The sequence below is a fragment of the Oncorhynchus keta genome, unplaced genomic scaffold (genome assembly GCF_023373465.1).
Source record: "Oncorhynchus keta strain PuntledgeMale-10-30-2019 unplaced genomic scaffold, Oket_V2 Un_contig_1690_pilon_pilon, whole genome shotgun sequence".
Lineage (NCBI taxonomy): Eukaryota > Metazoa > Chordata > Actinopteri > Salmoniformes > Salmonidae > Oncorhynchus > Oncorhynchus keta.
In genome coordinates, this window is record NW_026280186.1 from 153876 (window position 1) to 180414 (window position 26539).

General features: G+C 46.8%; 1 protein-coding gene across 2 annotated transcripts in view; it reads left to right on the forward strand.

Moving 5' to 3' along the window:
- LOC118382021 (sodium/potassium/calcium exchanger 3-like) overlaps positions 1–26539 on the forward strand; it is an 86841-nt gene that overhangs the window by 37856 nt on the left and 22446 nt on the right. For both annotated transcript variants that reach the window (XR_008103255.1, XM_052503223.1), the window contains exon 3: positions 20552–20628. Coding sequence is in view for 1 of the 2 variants with exons in the window: in XM_052503223.1 (XP_052359183.1) it covers positions 20552–20628 (77 nt within the window). In the remaining variant the exon portion in view is untranslated. The remainder of the gene's footprint in view (positions 1–20551; positions 20629–26539) is intronic.

The following is a 26539-nucleotide window of genomic DNA, read 5'->3' on the forward strand; positions in this document are numbered from 1 at the left end:
GACCTCTGACACTGTACATCTCATCAGAGAGGAGAAAGCAGTAGTCATGATACTTGCGCTCTGTACTGAAGCATGACACACTGTATTAATCAGGAGAGAGGGGGGAGACAGTTAGAGAGAGAGTGGGTGAGAGAGAGAGAGAGTGAGAAAAGAGAGGAGGGAGAGGGGACAATTGAGAGAGAGAGAGAGAGAGAGAGAGAGAGAGGAGAGAGAGAGAGAGAGAGAGAGAGAGAGAGAGAGAGAGAGAGAGAGAGAGAGAGACACAGAGAGAGAGAGAGAGAGAGAGAGAGAGAGAGAGAGAGAGAGAGAGAGAGAGAGAGAGAGAAAACGAGTACAGCTGACTGAGGTATGATTGCTGATTGATGCATTGACTTCCTCTGATTGAGCTTTAGTGAGGAGTGAACTGGGAGACTGGCTTATGATTGCAGAGAGTATTGAGTGGGGTGGTGGCAGTGTGTGTGCACGTGTGTGTGTGCGCGTGTGTGTGTGTCCACTTGTGCATACATATGGAGCCAGTGTTATCTACCAGCTCTCACAGTCTCACGTCAGAAATAGACGTTCATCCCTGTTTCTCAATTCTAACATTTGTAAGTTGTTCCAAACTCAAATTTCCAGGTGTTTAAGGTTTAGTTTAGACATGAACTCAGAATGTTTCAGGTTAGGGTTAAGTTTGGGCATGAACTCCAAATTGTTAAGAAAAGGGTTAAGGTTTGGGAAGGCTTTAGACAAAAATATAAAAAATGTTCAATCGCTGGATTCAAACTTGCCACCTTTGGAATCAGAGGCTTACAGTGAACCCACTTGAAGGTAAAAACAAGCACTGTTGCCTCTAGTGGCCGGCTTCCACATCATCTCCCGACATCCTCAGACATGAATGGACGTCAAATACTGACTTGTATCACGGGTGACCTGGCTGAGTGTTATAGCCAACACAGAGTGTGTGTGTGTTATAGCCAACACAGAGTGTGTGTGTTCTAGCCAACACAGAGTGTGTGTGTTATAGCCAACACAGAGTGTGTGTGTTATAGCCAACACAGAGTGTGTGTGTTATAGCCAACACAGAGTGTATGTGTGTTATAGCCAACACAGGGTGTGTGTGTGTTATAGCCAACACAGAGTGTGTGTGTGTTATAGCCAACACAGGGTGTGTGTGTGTTATAGCCAACACAGAGTGTGTGTGTTATAGCCAACACAGGGTGTGTGTGTGTGTTATAGCCAACACAGAGTGTGTGTGTTATAGCCAACACAGAGTGTGTGTGTGTTATAGCCAACACAGAGTGTGTGTGTTATAGCCAACACAGAGTGTGTGTGTTATAGCCAACACAGAGTGTGTGTGTGTTATAGCCAACACAGGGTGTGTGTGTGTTATAGCCAACACAGAGTGTGTGTGTTATAGCCAACACAGGGTGTGTGTGTGTTATAGCCAACACAGAGTGTGTGTGTTATAGCCAACACAGAGTGTGTGTGTTCTAGCCAACACAGAGTGTGTGTGTTCTAGCCAACACAGAGTGTGTGTGTTATAGCACAGAGTGTGTGTGTGTTAACACAGTGTGTGTGTTATAGCCAACACAGAGTGTGTGTGTGTTATAGCCAACACAGAGTGTGTGTGTTATAGCCAACACAGAGTGTGTGTGTTATAGCCAACACAGAGTGTGTGTGTTATAGCCAACACAGAGTGTGTGTGTTATAGCCAACACAGAGTGTGTGTGTTATAGCCAACACAGAGTGTGTGTGTTATAGCCAACACAGAGTGTGTGTGTTATAGCCAACACAGAGTGTGTGTGTGTGTTATAGCCAACACAGAGTGTGTGTGTGTTATAGCCAACACAGAGTGTGTGTGTGTTATAGCCAACACAGAGTGTGTGTGTGTTATAGCCAACACAGTGTGTGTGTGTTATAGCCAACACAGTGTGTGTGTGTTATAGCCAACACAGAGTGTGTGTGTGTGTTATAGCCAACACAGAGTGTGTGTGTTATAGCCAACACAGAGTGTGTGTGTTATAGCCAACACAGAGTGTGTGTGTGTGTTATAGCCAACACAGAGTGTGTGTGTGTTATAGCCAACACAGAGTGTGTGTGTTATAGCCAACACAGAGTGTGTGTGTGTGTTATAGCCAACACAGAGTGTGTGTGTGTGTGTGTGTTATAGCCAACACAGAGTGTGTGTGTTATAGTGTGTGTTATAGCCAACACAGAGTGTGTGTGTGTTATAGCCAACACAGAGTGTGTGTGTTATAGTTATACACACAGTGTGTGTGTTATAGCCAACACAGAGTGTGTGTGTTATAGCCAACACAGAGTGTGTGTGTTATAGCCAACACAGAGTGTGTGTGTTATAGCCAACACAGAGTGTGTGTGTTATAGCCAACACAGAGTGTGTGTGTGTTATAGCCAACACAGAGTGTGTGTTATAGCCAACACAGAGTGTGTGTGTGTTATAGCCAACACAGAGTGTGTGTGTGTGTGTTATAGCCAACACAGAGTGTGTGTGTTATAGCCAACACAGAGTGTGTGTGTGTGTTATAGCCAACACAGAGTGTGTGTGTGTGTTATAGCCAACACAGTGTGTGTGTGTTATAGCCAACACAGAGTGCGTGTGTTATAGCCAACACAGAGTGCGTGTGTTATAGCCAACACAGAGTGTGTGTGTTATAGCCAACACAGAGTGTGTGTGTGTTATAGCCAACACAGAGTGTGTGTGTTATAGCCAACACAGAGTGTGTGTGTTATAGCCAACACAGAGTGTGTGTGTTATAGCCAACACAGAGTGTGTGTGTGTTATAGCCAACACAGAGTGTGTGTGTGTTATAGCCAACACAGAGTGTGTGTGTGTTATAGCCAACACAGAGTGTGTGTGTGTTATAGCCAACACAGAGTGTGTGTGTGTTATAGCCAACACAGAGTGTGTGTGTGTTATAGCCAACACAGAGTGTGTGTGTGTTATAGCCAACACAGAGTGTGTGTGTGTTATAGCCAACACAGAGTGTGTGTGTTATAGCCAACACAGAGTGTGTGTGTTATAGCCAACACAGAGTGTGTGTGTTATAGCCAACACAGAGTGTGTGTGTTATAGCCAACACAGAGTGTGTGTGTTATAGCCAACACAGAGTGTGTGTGTGTTATCATTTACATTTACATTTAAGTCATTTAGCAGACGCTCTTATCCAGAGCGACTTACAAATTGGTGCATTCACCTTATGACATCCAGTAGAACAGTCACTTTACAATAGTGCATCTAAATCTTAAAGGAGGGGGGTGAGAAGGATTACTTATCCTATCCTAGGTATTCCTTAAAGAGGTGGGGTTTCAGGTGTCTCCGGAAGGTGGTGATTGACTCCGCTGTCCTGGCGTCGTGAGGGAGTTTGTTCCACCATTGGGGGGCCAGAGCAGCGAACAGTTTTGACTGGGCTGAGCGGGAACTGTACTTCCTCAGTGGTAGGGAGGCGAGCAGGCCAGAGGTGGATGAACGCAGTGCCCTTGTTTGGGTGTAGGGCCTGATCAGAGCCTGGAGGTATTGAGGTGCCGTTCCCCTCACAGCTCCGTAGGCAAGCACCATGGTCTTGTAGCGGATGCGAGCTTCAACTGGAAGCCAGTGGAGAGAGCGGAGGAGCGGGGTGACGTGAGAGAACTTGGGAAGGTTGAACACCAGACGGGCTGCGGCGTTCTGGATGAGTTGTAGGGGTTTAATGGCACAGGCAGGGAGCCCAGCCAACAGCGAGTTGCAGTAATCCAGACGGGAGATGACAAGTGCCTGGATTAGGACCTGCGCCGCTTCCTGTGTGAGGCAGGGTCGAACTCTGCGGATGTTGTAGAGCATGAACCTACAGGAACGGGCCACCGCCTTGATGTTAGTTGAGAACGACAGGGTGTTGTCCAGGATCACGCCAAGGTTCTTAGCGCTCTGGGAGGAGGACACAATGGAGTTGTCAACCGTGATGGCGAGATCATGGAACGGGCAGTCCTTCCCCAGGAGGAAGAGCAGCTCCGTCTTGCCGAGGTTCAGCTTGAGGTGGTGATCCGTCATCCACACTGATATGTCTGCCAGACATGCAGAGATGCGATTCGCCACCTGGTCATCAGAAGGGGGAAAGGAGAAGATGAATTGTGTGTCGTCTGCATAGCAATGATAGGAGAGACCATGTGAGGTTATGACAGAGCCAAGTGACTTGGTGTATAGCGAGAATAGGAGAGGGCCTAGAACAGAGCCCTGTTATAGCCAACACAGAGTGTGTGTGTGTTATAGCCAACACAGAGTGTGTGTGTTATAGCCAACACAGAGTGTGTGTGTGTTATAGCCAACACAAAGTGTGTGTGTGTTATAGCCAACACAGAGCGTGTGTGTGTTATAGCCAACACAGAGTGTGTGTGTGTTATAGCCAACACAGAGTGTGTGTGTGTTATAGCCAACACAGAGTGTGTGTGTGTGTTATAGCCAACACAGAGTGTGTGTGTGTTATAGCCAACACAGAGTGTGTGTGTGTTATAGCCAACACAGAGTGTGTGTGTGTTATAGCCAACACAGAGTGTGTGTGTGTTATAGCCAACACAGAGTGTGTGTGTGTTATAGCCAACACAGAGTGTGTGTGTGTTATAGCCAACACAGAGTGTGTGTGTGTTATAGCCAACACAGAGTGTGTGTGTGTTATAGCCAACACAGAGTGTGTGTGTGTTATAGCCAACACAGAGTGTGTGTGTGTTATAGCCAACACAGAGTGTGTGTGTGTTATAGCCAACACAGAGTGTGTGTGTGTTATAGCCAACACAGAGTGTGTGTGTTATAGCCAACACAGAGTGTGTGTGTTATAGCCAACACAGAGTGTGTGTGTTATAGCCAACACAGAGTGTGTGTGTTATAGCCAACACAGAGTGTTTGTGTTATAGCCAACACAGAGTGTGTGTGTGTTATAGCCAACACAGAGTGTGTGTGTGTTATAGCCAACACAGAGTGTGTGTGTGTTATAGCCAACACAGAGTGTGTGTGTGTGTTATAGCCAACACAGAGTGTGTGTGTGTTATAGCCAACACAGAGTGTGTGTGTGTGTTATAGCCAACACAGAGTGTGTGTGTGTTATAGCCAACACAGAGTGTGTGTGTGTGTTATAGCCAACACAGAGTGTGTGTGTTATAGCCAACACAGAGTGTGTGTGTTATAGCCAACACAGAGTATGTGTGTTATAGCCAACACAGAGTGTGTGTGTGCTATAGCCAACACAGAGTGTGTGTGTGTTATAGCCAACACAGAGTGTGTGTGTTATAGCCAACACAGAGTGTGTGTGTTATAGCCAACACAGAGTGTGTGTGTTATAGCCAACACAGAGGCGATAGAAGGCTCGGGACCACCTCAGTAAACCCAGCTAACCTCATGCTAATTACCATGGTGTTCCAGGCCAGGCTTAGACAGCCTGGAGGAGGATCTCTGATCCTTTCTTTCCCTCATTTTCTCTATATCTCTTTCTCTCATCTCCTTGATGTACACACTCTTGATGTGCACATTCTTTCTTTCTTTCTCTCTCTCTCTCTCTCTCTCACTCTCACTCTCACTCTCACTCTCTCTCTTGTGAGGCCATTAGCAAAGTGGAGAAGGTAGCCTGGAAAGAGAGATACATAGAGAGATTTGTCCACTCTGGAAAGTCAAAATTCTGTGGGGATTGCAGTTGAGACCATAGCACATTATAGACCATAACACATACAGTGCCTTGCAGAAGTATTTATCCCCCTTGGCGTTTTTCCTATTTTGTTGCATTACAAACTGTAATTTATATTGATTTTTATTTGGATTTCATGTAATGGACATACACAAAATAGTCCAAATTGGTGAAGTTAAACATAAAATTATAACAACAAAAACGGAAAAGTGGTGCGTGCATATGTATCCACCCCCTTTCCTATGAAGCCCCTAAATAAGATCTGTCGCAACCAATTACCTTCAGAAGTCACATAATTAGTTAAATTAAGTCCACCTGTGTGCAATCTAAGTGTCACATGATCTGTCACATGATCTCAATATTTATACACCTGTTCTGAAAGGCCCCAGAGTCTGCAACACCACTAAGCAAGGGGCACCACTTAGCAAGGGGCACCACTTAGCAAGGGGCACCACTTAGCAAGCGGCACCATGAAGACCAAGGAGCTCTCCAACACGTCAGGGACAAAGTTGTGGAGAAGTACAGATCAGGGTTGGGCCGCCCACCAAAACTCACGGCCCGGTCAGGGAGGGCATTAACCAGAGAGGCAACAAAGGGACCAAAGATAACCCTGAAGGAGCTGCAAAGCTACGCAGCGGAGTTGGAATATCTGTCCATAGGACCACTTTAAGCCGTACACTCCACAGAACTGGGTTTTTATGCAAGAAAAAAAGCCATTGCTTAAAGAAAAAAATAAGAAAAAAACGTTTGGTGTTCGCCAAAAGACATGTTGGAGACTCCCCAAACATATGGAAGAAGGTACTCTGGTCAGATGAGACTAAAATTTAGCTTTTTGGCCATCAAGTAAAACGCTATGTCTGGCGCAAACCCAACGCCTCTCATCACCCCGAGAACACCATCACAGTGAAGCATGGTGGTGGCAGCATCATGCTGTGGGGATGTTTTTTCACCGGCATGGACTGGGAAACTGGTCAGAATTGAAGGAATGATGGATGGTGCTAAATACAGGGACATTCTTGAGGGAAACCTGTTTCAGTCTTCCAGAGATTTGAGACTGGGACGGAGGTTCACCTTCCAGCAGGACAATGACCCTAAGCATACTGCTAAAGCAACACTCGAGGGGAAACAATTAAATGTCTTGGAATGGCCTAGTCATAGCCCAAAGCTCAATACAATTGAAAATCTGTGGAATGACTTAAAGATTGCTGTACACCAGCGGAACCTATCCAACTTGAAGGAGCTGGAGCAGTTTTGCCTTGAAGAATGGGCAAAAATACCACTGGCTAGATGTAACAAGCTGATAGATGCATACCCCAAGAGACTTGCAACTGTAATTTCTGCAAAATGTGGCTCTACAAAGTATAGACTTTGGGATGGTGAACGGTTATGCATGCTCTCAAGTTTTCTGTTTTCTTGTTTGTTTCGCAAGAAAAAAATTGTATCTTCAAAGTGGTAGGCATGTTGTGTAAATCAAATGATACAACCCCCTCAAAAAATGTATTTTAATTCCAGGTTGTAAGGTAACAAAATAGGAAAAATGCCAAGGGGGTGAATACTTTCGCAAGCCACTGTATGACTGTATGCATTTTCTTACTGACGTTCAGGCCTAAACACTTTCCATATCTTCCACCCACAGTAGCCATGATTCTGATAATGAATACTCGCAGTACCTCATCTTTCAATGTATTGTAATTCCTCCACCATTCCCTTTCCATAATATACATCTGGATCTAGTAAAAAAGTCGTATCAATACAGACACACACACTCTGCCAACCTTGTATCTATAGAGCACGTCAATGCTAATGGTCAATGTACTGTATACTAGTGAGAGTCTGCCCCCAGGTTAAAGATGTGTATTATTTTTGTGCACCTCTCTCCCTCTGCCACTTAAACCCACTCACTCTGGAGAAAACACCGTTGCTATGGAGTGGGTTGCTGCCTCGGCTTGCACTTGGCTACGTCGCCAGCTAGCACTCACTCCGACACAAGTAGTGGAGTTGATTATATCAAATAGGAGTGAGTGAAGAGATGTGTACTCCATTCAAGGCAGATTGAAGGCTGGAAGATTCTGTCCCTTAAATGTTACATAGATATAAAGTAGTATAGTGCTATGGTAACTTTATTTGACATGGTCATTATAACAATATTAGAATTAACATGACTTGATAGCTGTCATTTAGATCTTAATATCTGACATTTAGATCTTGGCTGCCCCTACCCCGGTCAACAACCTCCCACAGCAACTTGCCCAAACCTCCCCCATTTCTCCTTCACCCAAATCCAGATAGCTGATGTTCTGAAAGAGTTGCAAAATCTGGACCCCTACAAATCGACTGGGCTAGACAATCTGGACCCTCTCTTTCTGAAATTATCCGCCGCAATTGTTACAAACCCTATTACTAGCCTGTTGAAACTCTCTTTCGTATCGTTTGAGATCCCCAAAGATTGGAAAGCTGCCGCGGTCATACCCCTCTTCAAAGGGGGAGACACTCTAGACCCAAACTGTTACAGACCTATATCTATCCTACCCTGCCTTTCTAAGGTCTTCGAAAGCCAAGTTAACAAACAGATTACCGATAATTTCGAATCCCACCTTAACTTCTCTGCTATGCAATCTGGTTTCTGAGATGAAAAGGGGTGCACATCAGCCACGCTCAAGGTCGTAAACTATATAATAACCTCCATTGATAAAATACAATACTGTGCAGCCGTCTTCATCGACCTGGCCAAGGCTTTCGACTCTGTCAATCACCACATCCTTATCGGCAGACTCAACAGCCTTTGTTTCTCAAATGACTACCTCGCCTGGTTCACCAACTACTTCTCAGACAGAGTTCAGTGTGTCAAATCGGAGGGACTGTTATCCGGACCTCGCAGTCTCTATGGGGGTGCCACAGGGTTAAATTCTTGGGGCGACTCTTTTCTCTGTATACACCAATGATGTTGCTCTTGCTGCTGGTGATTCTCTGTTCCACCTCTACGCAGACGACACCATTCTGTATACTTCTCGCCCTTCTTTGGACACTGTGTTAACAAACCTCCAGACGAGATTCAATGCCATACAACTCTCCTTTCGTGGCCTCCAACTGATCTTAAATGCAAGTAAAACTAAATGCATGCTCTTCAACCGATCGCTGTCGGCACCTGCCCGCCCGTCCAGCATCACTACTCTGGACGGTTCTGACTTAGAATATGTGGACAATTACAAATACCTAGGTGTCTGGTTAGACTGTAAACTCACCTTCCAGACTCACATTAAGCATCTCCAATCCAAAATTAAATCTAGAATCGGCTTTACATTTCGCAACAAAGCATCCTTCACTCATGCTGCCAAGCATACCCTCGTAAAAACTGACTTTCCTACCGATCCTTGACTTTGGCGATGTCATTAATAAAAAGCCTCCAACACTCTACTCAGCAAATTGGATGCAGTCTATCACAGTGCCATCTGTTTTGTCACCAAAGTCCCATATACTACTCACCACTGTGACCTGTATGCTCTCGTTGGCTGGCCCTCACTTCATATTCGTCGCCAAACCCACTGGCTCCAGGTCATCTATAAGTCTTTGCTAGGTAAAGCGCCGCCTTATCTCAGCTCACTGGTCACCATAGCAGCACCCACCCGTAGCACGCGCTCCAGCAGGTATATTTCACTGATCACCCCCAAAGCCTATTCCTCCTTTAGCCACCTTTCCTTCCAGTTCTCTATCGACAATGACTGGAACAAATTGCAAAAATCACTGAAGCTGGAGACTCATATCTCCCTCACTAACTTTAAGCATCAGCTGTCAGAGCAGCTCAGAGATCACTGCACCTGTACATAGCCCATCTGTAAATAGCCTATCTGTAAATTGCCCATCCAACTACCTCATCCCCATATGTTTATTTATTTATTTATTTAGCTATTTTGCACCCCAGTATCTCTACTTGCACATTCATCTTCTGCACATCTATCACTCCTGTGTTTAATTGCTAAATTGTAATTACTTCACCACTACGGCCTATTTATTGCCTTACCTCCCTAATCGTACGTCATTTGCCGACACTGTATGTAGATTTTGTCAATTGTGGTATTGACTGTACATTTTTTTTATTCCATGTGTAACTCTGTGTTGTTGTTTGTGTCGCACTGCTTTGCTTTATCTTGGCCAGGTCGCAGTTGTAAATGAGAACTTGTTCTCAACTGGCCTACCGGGTTATATAATGGTGAAATAAAAATGTAGATCTTAATATATATCATTTAGATCTTAATATCTGTCATTTAGATCTTAATATCTGTCATTTAGATGTTGTCTGTCATTTAGATCTTAATATCTGTCATTTAGATGTTGTCTGTCATTTAGATCTTAATATCTGTCATTTAGATGTTGTCTGTCATTTAGATGTTGTCTGTCATTTAGATCTTAATATCTGTCATTTAGATGTTGTCTGTCATTTAGATCTTAATATCTGTCATTTAGATGTTATCTGTCATTTGGATCTTAATATCTGTCATTTGGATCTTAATATCTGACATTCAGATGTTGTCTGTCATTTAGATGAGTGGTCATGGGTTACTTACCTGTGTGTGTGCGCGCCTGCCTGTCTACAGTAATGGCATGTACATGAGTGAGTACAAAACAGTACAGTACAAGGTAGACAAGATAACTAATTTCATGAGTCTACTGTCATTAATCCACCACATTACTGTATCTTTGATGAGAGGATAACCTTCATACTGCAACACAACACTAGTCACGTCCCATTTCTACCTTTCTTTCTCTCTTTCTCACTTCCTCTCTGACCTGCTTTGTCCTTATACAGGTGTGTTACTGCTTTTTCCTGACAAAGAACACACACACACACACACACACACACACACACACACACACACACACACACACACACACACACACACACACACACACACACACACACACACACACACACACACACACACACACACACACACACACGCACTCAGTACCCTGTTTATGGACTATGGAGAAGCCAGCTGTACCTTTTTTCTTCTAAAGCACAGGCATCTTTTGTGCTCTTGAAATGGCCCTCCAATACCCCACCGTTGTACAATAGAATCATGTGACTCATATCTCAAATGCAACATTTCCATAAAAGTCAGGAGTTGTTAGGCAGTACAGATGGATTGGGGGGGGGTATATTCACTTCCTGCTCTTTTTATTTGTCCGTTCGGAGTCAGACACAGATGATAACTTTAGAAGAGATACTGTACCGTCTCTACATTTAGTGGTGCATCAGGGTGAAACTCTCTGCAGGCAATGCTTTAGAGTGCTTGTGCCATTGGCGCACACAGATCAAGACGCCTGACCTGCCTACACAGTGTGTGTGTGTGTGTGCCTGCATACTTGCTTCATTGTGTGTGCACACGATTTCTCATATCTTGTGTGCATGCGCGTGTGCGTGCATGGGCACCTCCATGTGTGTGGAAGGGTGTTGACTTGGCTGTGAGTTGGTATCTGGCATCGTGGTACTGTTCACAGTAGAGAGGGCCAGGGTGGTGGAGTGTTGGACATGGCTGGGCACATCTGCTGCCTGTATCCCTCTGGCAATGGGCATTAGTCTGGGCACACTGACTCCATTACACTCTGCCATTCTACAGGCAGACAGGCAGACAGGCAGACAGGCAGACAGGCAGACAGGCAGACGGACGGACGGACGGACGGACGGACGGACGGACGGACGGACGGACAGACAGACAGACAGACAGACAGACAGACAGACAGACAGAGAGTGGTGCATCAGGGTGTCAGTTCAGTCAGTCGGTCGGTCGTAGCACCCACAAAACAGGATTTGTGCCAAGTGCTCACCCTCTATACAACTCTATGGTTTGATGTCAAAGATGAATTGGGATGGTGGAATTGTAGTGCTTCAGTGGTAATGAACTCATGCATGAACTTAATGTATGTGGAACGTGTTTGTGTGAGTGCTGCCTGTCCCTATGGGAATTCTACAGTAGGCATGAACAACCCTTCTTCAACAGTCATTAGAAGGTTTTATCTTCTGTCTGTGAAGACCTTCTCTCTCTTTCTTCCTTTTCTTTTGTTTTCTGTCTGTTTCTCTCGTTCTTTCTCTTTTCTCTCTCTCTGTTCTTCTCTTTCTTCTCTCTCCATTTCTCTCCCTGGTTCCTAGAGCAGATCCCTTTATCCTCTGCAATGTTTATTTCCCATCATAATAATGTGTTTTCCTTAGCAAACAGAACAGAAAAGGCGTAGGCAGGGTGTGTGTGTGTGTGTGTGTGTGTGTGTGTGTGTGTGTGTGTGTGTGTGTGTGTGTGTGTGTGTGTGTGTGTGTGTGTGTGTGTGTGTGTGTGTGTGTGTGTGTGTGTGTGTGTGTGTGTGTGTGTGTGTGTGTGTGTGTGTGTGTGTGTGTGCGTGTAGCACTCGTAGCTGTAAAAATTAAACACATCCAGCTGCCGACACCAAGATACACACACACACACACACACACACACACCATGAGATGTCCTTCCTCCTCCTGCTCTCTACTCTCTGTGTTGTTTTACTGTGAGCTCTGCGTTGTGTTAGACGAGTTTCCTAATATAACATAGGAACAGACCTGTGTTCAATCAAACACATGCAGAATGTACGGCACACGGGTCACCGGAGAACTAGGCCCCTTTCACACTACTGAGCTGAGCAACCGCTGAGCTGTACTGTGCCGGCCTGGTTACTCTTTCACCGTCGTTGCTGGAAAGGACGACATCTGAGCCAGCACAGTATGTCTCAGGTCAGCAGGAGAGTGTGAAAAGGATAATCAACTCAGGAACATTGAGAGGTTGAGTTGGTTTGCAGTGTGAATGAGTCAGGGAAAGTAGAAGCTGAAAGGTTGGGAAGAGGTGAACTAAGTTTATGCAGGTGAGGAGGAAAAGCCATTTTCGAGTGTTGGGATTCTGCTGCTGTAGCTAGCTGACTGGCTGGGCTTTTTCAATGGAAATGTGTTCAAATAAACAAAGAATGCTAGCTTAAGTTAGCAATAGCATCACATTGCTGTATTAACTACTGTAGTTAGCCTGCCTGACTGCTCTCCAGTGAGAAGCAGTGAAATCGCATTTTAGTTAGCAGTAGTTAGCACCCCCCCCCTCCAACCCGTCTTTTACGCTGCTGCTACTCTCTGTATATCATATATGCATAGTCACTTTAACTATACATTCATGTACATACTACCTCAATTAATCCGACTAACGCCCCCCCTGCACATTGGCTACCTGAACTATCTGCATTTTGTCCCGATACCCAACCCCTCTTTTCTGCTGCTACTCTCTGTTTATCATATATGCATAGTCACTTTAACCATATCTACATGTACAGTGCCTTGCGAAAGTATTCAGCCCCCTTGAACTTTGCGACCTTTTGCCACATTTCAGGCTTCAAACATAAAGATATAAAACTGTATTTTTTTGTGAAGAATCAACAACAAGTGGGACACAATCATGAATTGGAACAACATTTATTTTACTAGGATTAAATGTCAGGAATTGTGAGAAACTGAGTTTAAATGCATTTGGCTAAGGTGTATGTAAACTTTCGACTTCAACTGTACCTATTTTTTACTTAAAAATTGCACTGTTGGTTATGGCTTGTGAGTAAGCATTTCACTTTAAGGTCTTCACCTGTTGTATTCGGCACACATGACACATATACTTTGGTTTGATTTGGAATAGCATTACTGTATTAGCAGCTATTAGCATTGGTGGAAGCAGTGGTTGTGCTAGCTACTAGATATAGCCACTAGCTAGCACAACGTTGACTGTCTGGCTGGCCTTTCCATTGGAAATGTGGTGAAATCCGGAGCAGATGTTAGCATTGGCCCATGAATAGACTGTTGATTGGTGGACGAGGTGGGATGATGAGAAAAAGGAGAGAGGAGCCTGGAGAATGAATGGAGGGAGAGAGAAGGAAGGAGAATGATGAATGGAGGGAGAGGGAGAGGGAAGGAAGTGTGGAGTGAGAGGATATACATAGGTATTTAAGCTCTCTTTTTCTTTCTTTCTATCTCTTATTTTTCTCTGCCTCTTTCTCTTCCCCCCTACCCCCCCCCTCTTTCCCCATCTCTCCCCTCTCTCTTTCCCCCTCTCTCTTTCCCCCCCCCCCTCTTTCCCCCTCTTTCCCCTCTCTCTTTCCCCCTCTCTTTCCCCCCTCTCTTTCCCCCTCTCTTTCCCCCTCTCTTTCCCCCTCTCTCTTTCCCCCTCTCTTTCCCCCTCTCTCTTTCCCCCTCTCTCTTTCCCCTCTCTCTTTCCCCCTCTCTCTTTCCCCTCTTTCCCTCTCTTTCCCCCTCTCTTTCCCCCCTCTCTTCCCCCTCTCTCTTTCCCCCCTCTTTCCCCCCTCTCTCTTTCCCCTCTCTCTTTTCCCCCTTCTCTTTTCCCCCTCTCTCTTTTCCCCCTCTCTTTTCCCCCCCTCTTTCTCTTTTCCCCCTCTCTCTTTCCCCTCTCTCTTTCCCCTCTCTCTTTCCCCCTCTTTCCCCCTCTCTCTTTTCCCTCTCTCTTTTCCCCTCTTTCCCTCTCTCTTTCCCCCTCTCTCTTTTTCCCCTCTCTCTTTCCCCCTCCCTTTCTCTTTCCCTCTCTTTCCCCCTCTCTTTCCCCTCTCTCTTTCCCCTCTCTTTTCCCCCTCTCTCTTTCCCCTCTCTCTTTCCCCCTCTCTTTCCCCCTCTCTCTTTTCCCCTCTCTCTTTCCCCCTCTCTCTTTTCCCTCTCTCTTTCCCTCTCTTTCCCCCTCTCTCTTTCCCCCTCTCTCTTTTCCCCTCTCTCTTTCCCCTCTCTTTCCCCCTCTCTCTTTCCCCCCTCTTTTCCCCTCTCTCTTCCCCCCCTCTCTTTTCCCCCCTCTCTCTTTCCCCCTCTCTTTCCCCTCTCTCTTTCCCCCTCTCTCCCTCTTTCCCCCTCTCCCTCTTTCCCCCTTTTTACCTCTCTCTTGGCCCCTCTCTCTTTCCCCCTCTCTCTTTCCCCTCTCTCTTCCCTCTCTCTTTTCTCTCTTTCCCCCTCTCTCTTTCCCCCTCTCTCTTTTCCCCTCTCTCTTTCCCCCTCTTTCTCCCTCTCTCTTTCCCTCTCTTTTTTCTCTTCCCCCCTCTCTCTTTCCCCTCTTTCTTTCCCCCCTCTTTCCCCCCCTCTTTCCCCTCTCTCTTTCCCCCTCTCTTTCCCCCTCTCTCTTTCCCCCTCTCTCTTTCCCCTCTCTCTTCCCCCCTCTCTTTCCCCCTCTCTCTTTCCCCCTCTTTCCCCTCTCTCTTTCCCCCTCTCTCTTTTCCCCCCTCTCTCTTCCCCCCCTCTCTCTTTCCCCCCTCTCTTTCCCCTCTCTCTTTCCCCCTCTCTCTTTTCTCTCTCCCTCTTCTTTCCCCCTCTCTCTTTCCCCCTCTCTCTTTTCCCTCTCTCTTTTCACTCTCTTTTCCCTCTCTCTTTCACCCTCTTTTCCCCCTCTCTCTTTTCCTCATCTTTCCTCTCTTTCCCCTCTCTCTTTCCCCCTCTTTCCCCTCTCTCTTCCCCCTCTCTTTCTCTCTTTCCCCTCTCTCTTTCCCCTCTCTCCCCTCTCTCTTTCCCCTCTCTCTTTTCCCCTCTCTTTCCCCCTCTCCCTTCTTTCCCTCTCCCCTCTCTCTTTCCCCCCCTCTCTCTTTTCTCCCTCTCTCTTTCCCCTCTCTTTTCCCCTCTCTCTTTCCCCCTCTCTTTTCCCTCTCTCTTTTCCCTCTCTTTCCCCCTCTCTCTTTCACCTCTCTTTCCCCCTCTCTCTTTCCCCCTCTCTCTTTCTCTCTTTTACACACTTTTTTATGCACAATAAGGAGTGATAGCTTCTAGCGCTTCTTGTACCACTTCCTCTTGTAGCCCTACTCTCTTTTCATGTATAATTTCCCTCTCTCCTCCTCACCCTACATATCCTAACCCTGAGCTCTATTTTTACTCTCTCTCTCTCTCTCCTCCTCACCCTACATATCCTAACCCTGAGCTCTATTTTTACTCTCTCTCTCCTCCTCACCCTACATATCCTAACCCTGAGCTCTATTTTTACTCTCTCTCTCCTCCTCACCCTACATATCCTAACCCTGAGCTCTATTTTTACTCTCTCTCTCCTCCTCACCCTACATATCCTAACCCTGAGCTCTATTTTTACTCTCTCTCTCCTCCTCACCCTACATATCCTAACCCTGAGCTCTATTTTTACTCTCTCTCTCCTCCTCACCCTACATATCCTAACCCTGAGCTCTATTTTTACTCTCTCTCCTCCTCACCCTACATATCCTAACCCTGAGCTCTATTTTTACTCTCTCTCTCTCTCCTCCTCACCCTACATATCCTAACCCTGAGCTCTATTTTTACTCTCTCTCTCTCTCCTCCTCACCCTACATATCCTAACCCTGAGCTCTATTTTTACTCTCTCTCTCTCTCCTCCTCACCCTACATATCCTAACCCTGAGCTCTATTTTTACTCTCTCTCTCTCTCCTCCTCACCCTACATATCCTAACCCTGAGCTCTATTTTTACTCTCTCTCTCTCCTCCTCACCCTACATATCCTAACCCTGAGCTCTATTTTTACTCTCTCTCTCTCTCCTCCTCACCCTACATATCCTAACCCTGAGCTCTATTTTTACTCTCTCTCTCTCTCCTCCTCACCCTACATATCCTAACCCTGAGCTCTATTTTTACTCTCTCTCTCTCTCCTCCTCACCCTACATATCCTAACCCTGAGCTCTATTTTTACTCTCTCTCTCTCCTCCTCACCCTACATATCCTAACCCTGAGCTCTATTTTTTCTCTCTCTCTCTCTCCTCCTCACCCTACATATCCTAACCCTGAGCTCTATTTTTACTCTCTCTCTCTCTCCTCCTCACCCTACATATCCTAACCCTGAGCTCTATTTTTACTCTCTCTCTCTCTCCTCCTCACCCTACATATCCTAACCCTGAGCTCTATTTTTACTCTCTCTCTCTCTCCTCCTCACCCTACATATCCTAACCCTGAGCTCTATTTTTACTCTCTCTCTCTCTCCTCCTCACCCTACATATCCTAACCCTGAGCTCTATTTTTACTCTCTCTCTCTCTCCTCCTCACCCTACATATCCTAACCCTGAGCTCTATTTTTACTCTCTCTCTCTCTCCTCCTCACCCTACATATCCTAACCCTGAGCTCTATTTTTACTCTCTCTCTCTCTCCTCCTCACCCTACATATCCTAACCCTGAGCTCTATTTTTACTCTCTCTCTCTCTCCTCCTCACCCTACATATCCTAACCCTGGCTCTATTTTTACTCTCTCTCTCTCTCCTCTCACCCTACATATCCTAACCCTGAGCTCTATTTTACTCTCTCTCTCTCTCCTCCTCACCCTACATATCCTAACCCTGAGCTCTATTTTTACTCTCTCTCTCTCTCCTCCTCACCCTACATATCCTAACCCTGAGCTCTATTTTTGCTCTCTCTCTCTCTCCTCCTCACCCTACATATCCTAACCCTGAGCTCTATTTTTACTCTCTCTCTCTCCTCCTCACCCTACATATCCTAACCCTGAGCTCTATTTTTACTCTCTCTCTCTCTCCTCCTCACCCTACATATCCTAACCCTGAGCTCTATTTTTACTCTCTCTCTCTCCTCCTCACCCTACATATCCTAACCCTGAGCTCTATTTTTACTCTCTCTCTCTCTCCTCCTCACCCTACATATCCTAACCCTGAGCTCTATTTTTACTCTCTCTCTCTCTCCTCCTACATATCCTAACCCTGGGCTCTATTTTTACTCTCTCTCTCTCTCCTCCTCACCCTACATATCCTAACCCTGAGCTCTATTTTTACTCTCTCTCTCTCTCCTCTTCACCCTACATATCCTAACCCTGGGCTCTATTTTGCTCTCTCTCTCTCTCCTCCTCACCCTACATATCCTAACCCTGAGCTCTATTTTTACTCTCTCTCTCTCTCCTCCTCACCCTACATATCCTAACCCTGAGCTCTATTTTTACTCTCTCTCTCTCTCCTCCTCACCCTACATATCCTAACCCTGAGCTCTATTTTTACTCTCTCTCTCTCTCCTCCTCACCCTACATATCCTAACCCTGAGCTCTATTTTTACTCTCTCTCTCTCTCCTCCTCACCCTACATATCCTAACCCTGGGCTCTATTTTTGCTCTCTCTCTCTCCTCCTCACCCTACATATCCTAACCCTGAGCTCTATTTTTACTCTCTCTCTCTCTCCTCCTCACCCTACATATCCTAACCCTGAGCTCTATTTTTACTCTCTCTCTCTCCTCCTCACCCTACATATCCTAACCCTGAGCTCTATTTTTACTCTCTCTCTCTCTCCTCCTCACCCTACATATCCTAACCCTGAGCTCTATTTTTACTCTCTCTCTCTCCTCCTCACCCTACATATCCTAACCCTGAGCTCTATTTTTACTCTCTCTCTCTCTCCTCCTCACCCTACATATCCTAACCCTGAGCTCTATTTCTCTCTCTCTCTCTCTCCTCCTCACCCTTTTTAGCTCTCTCTCTCTCTCTCCTCCTCACCCTACATATCCTAACCCTGAGCTCTATTTTTGCTCTCTCTCTCTCTCCTCCTCACCCTACATATCCTAACCCTGAGCTCTATTTTTACTCTCTCTCTCTCTCCTCCTCACCCTACATATCCTAACCCTGAGCTCTATTTTTACTCTCTCTCTCTCTCCTTTATCCTAACCCTGAGCTCTATTTCTCTCTCTCTCTCTCCTCCTCACCCTACATATCCTAACCCTGAGCTCTATTTTTACTCTCTCTCTCTCTCCTCCTCACCCTACATATCCTAACCCTGAGCTCTATTTTTACTCTCTCTCTCTCTCCTCCTCACCCTACATATCCTAACCCTGGGCTCTATTTTTACTCTCTCTCTCTCCTCCTCACCCTACATATCTAAGCCCTGAGCTCTATTTCTGCTCTCCTCCTCCTCACCCTACATATCCTAACCCTGAGCTCTATTTTTACTCTCTCTCTCTCTCCTCCTCACCCTACATATCCTAACCCTGAGCTCTATTTCTACTCTCTCTCTCCTCCTCACCCTACATATCCTAACCCTGAGCTCTATTTTTACTCTCTCTCTCTCTCCTCCTCACCCTACATATCCTAACCCTGGGCTCTATTTCTACTCTCTCTCTCTCCTCCTCACCCTACATATCCTAACCCTGAGCTCTATTTTTACTCTCTCTCTCTCCTCACCCTACATATCCTAACCCTGAGCTCTATTTCTACTCTCTCTCTCCTCCTCCACCCTACATATCCTAACCCTGAGCTCTATTTTTACTCTCTCTCTCTCTCCTCCTCACCCTTCATATCCTAACCCTGAGCTACTCTCTCTCTCCTCCTCACCCTACATATCCTAACCCTGAGCTCTATTTTTACTCTCTCTCTCTCCTCCTCACCCTACATATCCTAACCCTGAGCTCTATTTTTACTCTCTCTCTCTCCTCCTCACCCTACATATCCTAACCCTGAGCTCTATTTCTGCTCTCTCTCTCTCTCCTCCTCACCCTACATATCCTAACCCTGAGCTCTATTTTTACTCTCTCTCTCTCTCCTCCTCACCCTACATATCCTAACCCTGAGCTCTATTTCTACTCTCTCTCTCTCTCCTCCTCACCCTACATATCCTAACCCTAGGCTCTATTTCTACTCTCTCTCTCTCCTCTTCACCCTACATATCCTAACCCTGAGCTCTATTTTACTCTCTCTCTCTCTCCTCCTCACCCTACATATCCTAACCCTGAGCTCTATTTTTACTCTCTCTCTCTCTCCTCCTCACCCTACATATCCTAACCCTGAGCTCTATTTTTACTCTCTCTCTCTCTCCTCTTCACCCTACATATCCTAACCCTGAGCTCTATTTTTACTCTCTCTCTCTCTCCTCCTCACCCTACATATCCTAACCCTGAGCTCTATTTCTACTCTCTCTCTCTCTCCTCTTCACCCTACATATCCTAACCCTGAGCTCTATTTTTACTCTCTCTCTCTCTCCTCCTCACCCTACATATCCTAACCCTGAGCTCTATTTTTACTCTCTCTCTCTCTCCTCCTCACCCTACATATCCTAACCCCTGAGCTCTATTTTTACTCTCTCTCTCTCTCCTCCTCACCCTACATATCCTAACCCTGAGCTCTATTTTTACTCTCTCTCTCTCTCCTCCTCACCCTACATATCCTAACCCTGAGGCTCTATTTTTACTCTCTCTCTCTCTCCTCCTCACCCTACATATCCTAACCCTGAGCTCTATTTTTACTCTCTCTCTCTCTCCTCCTCACCCTACATATCCTAACCCTGAGCTCTATTTTTACTCTCTCTCTCTCTCCTCCTCACCCTACATATCCTAACCCTGAGCTCTATTTTTACTCTCTCTCTCTCTCCTCCTCACCCTACATATCCTAACCCTGAGCTCTATTTTTACTCTCTCTCTCTCTCCTCCCTTTGTCCTTTTCTTTGCTCTCACTTTATCCATCTCTTTTTTTATTCTCCTCTGGTGGGTCTTTCAGTTCTCAGAGGAGGTGAACACACACACACACACACACACACACACACACACACACACACACACACACACACACACACACACACACACACACACACACACACACACACACACACACACACACACACACACACACACACACACACTCATACACACAATCCTTGGCAGGATGCTGCAGGACTATCATACAGACACACACTCACAGATGGACGGACGCAGGCATGCACACACACACAATTAGACATTTAGGCAAGGTGCTGCAGGGCCAGCACTTGTCAGTTCATATGAGTTATGTGTCCTCCATTAGCTTGTGAGTAGCATTGACCTCACAGGACAGACGTCAGAACACACACACCATCCATCCATCCACACACATATACACACAAACACACAATCTCTTGCTTGAGTAACCCGAAATCTCTGTCTCTTCCAGCTTTGCACGAGTTCCCTACAGATCTGTTTACCCACAGGGAGAGGACAGAAGGAGCTGTGGCCCTACACGTCCTGTGTGTGAGTTCAGTCTTCTTCACTTTGATTGTCTGTCTGACTGTCTGACTGTCTGACTGTCTGTCTGTCTGACTGTCTGTCTGTCTGTCTGTCTGTCTGTCTGTCTGTCTGTCTGTCTGTCTGTCTGTCTGTCACCCACCCACCCACCCACCCAAGGTTGCTGGTTCAAATCCCCAAACCGTCAAGGTTTAAAAATCTGCCTTTCTGCTTCTGCCAACAACAACTGGATGCTGATTAAGGCAGCTGCCCTCACCTCTCTGATTCAGAGACATTGGGCTAAATGCAGAAGACACGTTTTGATTGAATGCATTCAGTTGTGCAACTTACTAGGTATCCCCTTTCCCACTAGGTATCCCCTTTCCCACTAGGTATCCCCTTTCCCACTAGGTATCCCCTTTCCCACTAGGTATCCCCTTTCCCACTAGGTATCACCTTTCCCACTAGGTATCTTTCCACTAGGTATCCTTTGCCACTAGGTATCCTTTCCCACTAGGTATCCTTTTTCCCACTAGGTATCCCTTTCCACTAGGTATCCCTTTCCACTAGGTATCACCTTTCCCTAGGTATCCCCTTTGCCACTAGGTATCCCCTTTGCCACTAGGTATCCCCTTTGCCACTAGGTATCCCCTTTCCCACTAGGTATCCCCTTTCCCACTAGGTATCCCCTTTCCCACTAGGTATCCCTTTCCCACTAGGTATCCTTTGCCACTAGGTATCCCTTTCCCACTAGGTATCCCTTTCCCACTAGGTATCCCTTTCCCACTAGGTATCCTTTCCCACTAGGTATCCCTTTCCCACTAGGTATCCCCTTTCCCACTAGGTATCCTTTCCCACTAGGTATCCCCTTTCCCACTAGGTATCCCTTGCCACTTATCCCTTTCCCACTAGGTATCCCCTTTCCCACTAGGTATCCTTTCCCACTAGGTATCCCCTTTCCCACTAGGTATCCCCTTTGCCACTAGGTATCCCTTTCCCACTAGGTATCCCCTTTCCCACTAGGTATCCCCTTTCCCACTAGGTATCCCTTTTTCCCACTAGGTATCCCCTTTCCCACTAGGTATCCCCTTTGCCACTAGGTATCCCTTTCCCACTAGGTATCCCCTTTCCACTAGGTATCCCTTTCCCACTAGGTATCCCTTTCCCACTAGGTATCCTTTCCCACTAGGTATCCCCCACTAGGTATCACCTTTCCCACTAGGTATCCCTTTCCCACTAGGTATCCCTTTCCCACTAGGTTCCCACTAGGTATCCCCTTTCCACTAGGTATCCCTTTCCACTAGGTATCCCCTTTCCACTAGGTATCCCCTTTCCCACTAGGTATCTTTCCCACTTATCCCCACTAGGTATCCCCTTTCCCACTAGGTATCCTTTCCCACTAGGTATCCCCTTTCCCACTAGGTATCCCCTTTCCACTAGGTATCCTTTCCCACTAGGTATCCCTTTCCCACTAGGTATCCCCTTTCCCACTAGGTATCCCCTTTCCCACTAGGTATCCCCTTTCCCACTAGGTATCCCTTTCCCACTAGGTATCCCTTTCCCACTAGGTATCCCCTTTCCCACTAGGTATCCCTTTCCACTAGGTATCCCTTTGCCACTAGGTATCCCCTTTGCCACTAGGTATCCCCTTTCCCACTAGGTATCCCCTTTCCCACTAGGTATCCCTTTCCCACTAGGTATCCCTTTCCCACTAGGTATCCCCTTTCCCACTAGGTATCACCTTTCCCACTAGGTATCCCTTTCCCACTAGGTATCCTTTCCCTTTCCCACTAGGTATCCCCTTTGCCACTAGGTATCCCCTTTCCACTAGGTATCCCCTTTCCCACTAGGTATCCCCTTTCCCACTAGGTATCCCCTTTCCCACTAGGTATCCCCTTTCCCACTAGGTATCCCTTTGCCACTAGGTATCCCCTTTGCCACTAGGTATCCCCTTTCCCACTAGGTATCCCTTTCCCACTAGGTATCCCTTTCCCACTAGGTATCCCCTTTCCCACTAGGTATCCCCTTTCCCACTAGGTATCCCTTTCCACTAGGTATCCCTTTCCCACTAGGTATCCCTTTCCCACTAGGTATCACCTTTGCCACTAGGTATCCCCTTTGCCACTAGGTATCCCCTTTGCCACTAGGTATCCCCTTTGCCACTAGGTATCCCCTTTGCCACTAGGTATCCCTTTGCCACTAGGTATCCCTTTGCCACTAGGTATCCTTTGCCACTAGGTATCCCCTTTCCCACTAGGTATCCCCTTTCCCACTAGGTATCCCCTTTCCCACTAGGTATCCCCTTTAGGTATCCCCACTAGGTATCCCCTTTCCCACTAGGTATCCCCTTTCCCACTAGGTATCCCCTTTGCCACTAGGTATCCCCTTTGCCACTAGGTATCCCCTTTGCCACTAGGTATCCCCTTTGCCACTAGGTATCCCCTTTGCCACTAGGTATCCCCTTTGCCACTAGGTATCCCCTTTGCCACTAGGTATCCCCTTTGCCACTAGGTATCCCCTTTCCCACTAGGTATCCCCTTTCCCACTAGGTATCCCCTTTCCCACTAGGTATCCCCTTTCCCACTAGGTATCCCCTTTCCCACTAGGTATCCCCTTTCCCACTAGGTATCCCCTTTCCCACTAGGTATCCCCTTTGCCACTAGGTATCCCCTTTGCCACTAGGTATCCCCTTTGCCACTAGGTATCCCCTTTCCCACTAGGTATCCCCTTTCCCACTAGGTATCCCCTTTCCCACTAGGTATCCCCTTTCCCACTAGGTATCCCCTTTGCCACTAGGTATCCCCTTTCCCACTAGGTATCCCCTTTGCCACTAGGTATCCCCTTTCCCACTAGGTATCCCCTTTCCCACTAGGTATCCCCTTTCCCACTAGGTATCCCCTTTCCCACTAGGTATCCCCTTTGCCACTAGGTATCCCCTTTGCCGCTAGGTATCCCTTGCCGCTAGGTATCCCTTTCCCGCTAGGTATCCCTTTCCCGCTAGGTATCCCTTTCCCGCTAGGTATCCTTTCCCGCTAGGTATCCCCTTTCCCGCTAGGTATCCCCTTTCCCGCTAGGTATCCCCTTTCCGCTAGGTATCCTTTCCGCTAGGTATCCCCTTTCCGCTAGGTATCCCCTTTCCCGCTAGGTATCCCTTTCCCGCTAGGTATCCCTTTCCCGCTAGGTATCCCTTTCCACTAGGTATCCCCTTTCCCACTAGGTATCCCCTTTCCCACTAGGTATCACCTTTCCCACTAGGTATCACCTTTCCCACTAGGTATCCCCTTTCCCACTAGGTATCCCCTTTCCCACTAGGTATCCCCTTTCCCACTAGGTATCCTTTCCCACCTTTCCCACTAGGTATCCCCTTTGCCACTAGGTATCCCCTTTCCCACTAGGTATCCCTTTGCCACTAGGTATCCCCTTTGCCACTAGGTATCCCTTTGCCACTAGGTATCCCCTTTGCCACTAGGTATCCCTTTGCCACTAGGTATCCCCTTTGCCACTAGGTATCCCCTTTCCCACTAGGTATCCCTTTCCCACTAGGTATCCCCTTTCCCACTAGGTATCACCTTTCCCACTAGGTATCCCCTTTCCCATTAGGTATCCCTTTCCCACTAGGTATCACCTTTGCCACTAGGTATCCCTTTCCCACTAGGTATCCCCTTTCCCACTAGGTATCCCCTTTCCCACTAGGTATCCCCTTTCCCACTAGGTATCCTTTGCCACTAGGTATCCCTTTGCCACTAGGTATCCCTTTGCCACTAGGTATCCCTTTGCCACTAGGTATCCCTTTCCCACTAGGTATCCCTTTCCCACTAGGTATCCCCTTTGCCACTAGGTATCCCCTTTGCCACTAGGTATCCCTTTCCCACTAGGTATCCCTTTCCCACTAGGTATCCCCTTTCCCACTAGGTATCCCTTTCCCACTAGGTATCCCTTTGCCACTAGGTATCCCTTTGCCACTAGGTATCCCCTTTGCCACTAGGTATCCCCTTTCCACTAGGTATCCCCTTTCCCACTAGGTATCCCCTTTCCCACTAGGTATCCCCTTTCCCACTAGGTATCCCCCCTTTCCCACTAGGTTTCCCCTAGGTATCCCCTTTCCCACTAGGTATCCCCTTTGCCACTAGGTATCCCCTTTGCCACTAGGTATCCCTTTGCCACTAGGTATCCTTTGCCACTAGGTATCCCCTTTCCCACTAGGTATCCCCTAGGTATCCCCTTTCCCACTAGGTATCCCTTTCCCACTAGGTATCCCCTTTCCCACTAGGTATCCCCTTTCCCACTAGGTATCACCTTTCCCACTAGGTATCCCCTTTGCCACTAGGTATCCCTTTGCCACTAGGTATCCCCTTTGCCACTAGGTATCCTTTCCCACTAGGTATCCCCTTTCCCACTAGGTATCCCCTTTGCCACTAGGTATCCCCTTTGCCACTAGGTATCCCCTTTGCCACTAGGTATCCCCTTTCCCACTAGGTATCCCCTTTGCCACTAGGTATCCCCTTTCCCACTAGGTATGCCCTTTCCCATGTCTCTGTGTGTGTCTTTAATCAACCTTTCACCTCAATAATCTATTTTAAGTTCCCGTAAAAAAAACATAGTGGAAAACTAACAACTTCACGTCAGTCCCCCTGTATTTCTCGGCTGGCTGGGTGTTTGTGCATAGTGTGAACCATGGGATAATTGTTAGCGGGCTGCCATCCAAGGCTTAACAAATGGCCCCCGAGTCCAAGCTATCCCGCTCGGAGGAACAGAACAGAACACAGCATCTGGTACCGAATGAGGCCTGCCAACTGTGTGTGTGTGTGCGCGTGCTCCTCACTCTAGCTGGGGTCCTGTCAGCACAGCCGGCATTTTATTTATTGCCGGTTGGAAATACACACCCAATTACAACCAGATTTAGGTGTAGACTCTGAGCAGCATGAGTGAGTGAGTGAGTGAGTGAGTAAGTGAGAGAGAGAGAGAGAGAGAGAGAGAGAGAGAGAGAGAGAGAGAGAGAGAGAGAGAGAGAGAGAGAGAGAGAGAGAGAGAGAGAGAGAGAGAGAGAGAGAGAGAGAGAGAGAGAGAGAGAGAGAGACGAGAACTTCCATCAAATATAGTGGACTAGTTCTGGATGGAAGCCGGTGCAGGTTGAGTAGGTAGAGTTGGGGAACGTGTATGTTTGTAATTGTGTGTGAGGCCCGTGTGTGTGGTGGGAGGATGAAGCGGAAGGCTGGGCATTTCTGTAGGCTGGGATTTAAAGGTAGGGTGAGCAGGCAGGATGCGTGGAGGTGTGTTGGGCAGGATGGCTAAACTGAGGTGTAGACTACAGAGGGAGCAGGGATGTGGAGGTGGTGAAGATAGAGGGCATAGGCTATACAGAGGATGGGTTGATGTAGGGAAGGAGAGGAACAAGTATGAGGGGAATAGAGCACATGTACCATTTCCATTTGTTTGATGGGCCTCCACGTTGGTTCAACGTCATTTCATTTAAATGAGGTGGAAACAACGTTGATTCAGCCAGTGTGCCTAGTGGCATACAGTTAGTTACCTGTAAGGTCCCTCAGTCGAGCAGTGAATTTTAGACACAGATTTAACCCCAAAGATCAGGGAGTTTTTCCAATGCCTCTCAACGAAGGGCTCCTATTGGTAGATGGGTAAAAAAAATACAAGTAAGCAGGAATGAATTACACTTTGAATGGTGTATCAATACACCCAGTCACTACAAAGATACAGGCGTCCTTCCTAACTCATTTGCCAGAAAGGAATGGAACCGTTTAGGGACTTAAAACAGTCATCTTGTCATCTTGGACTTTTTTTTATGATAAAAAGAAACGGAATAAAGCTAAGCAGAGGCACATTCCTAGAGGAAAACTGGTTTCAGTCTGCTTTCCAACAGTCATTGGGAGACAAATTCACCTTTCAGCAGGACGTTAACCGAAAACGCAAGGCCAAATAT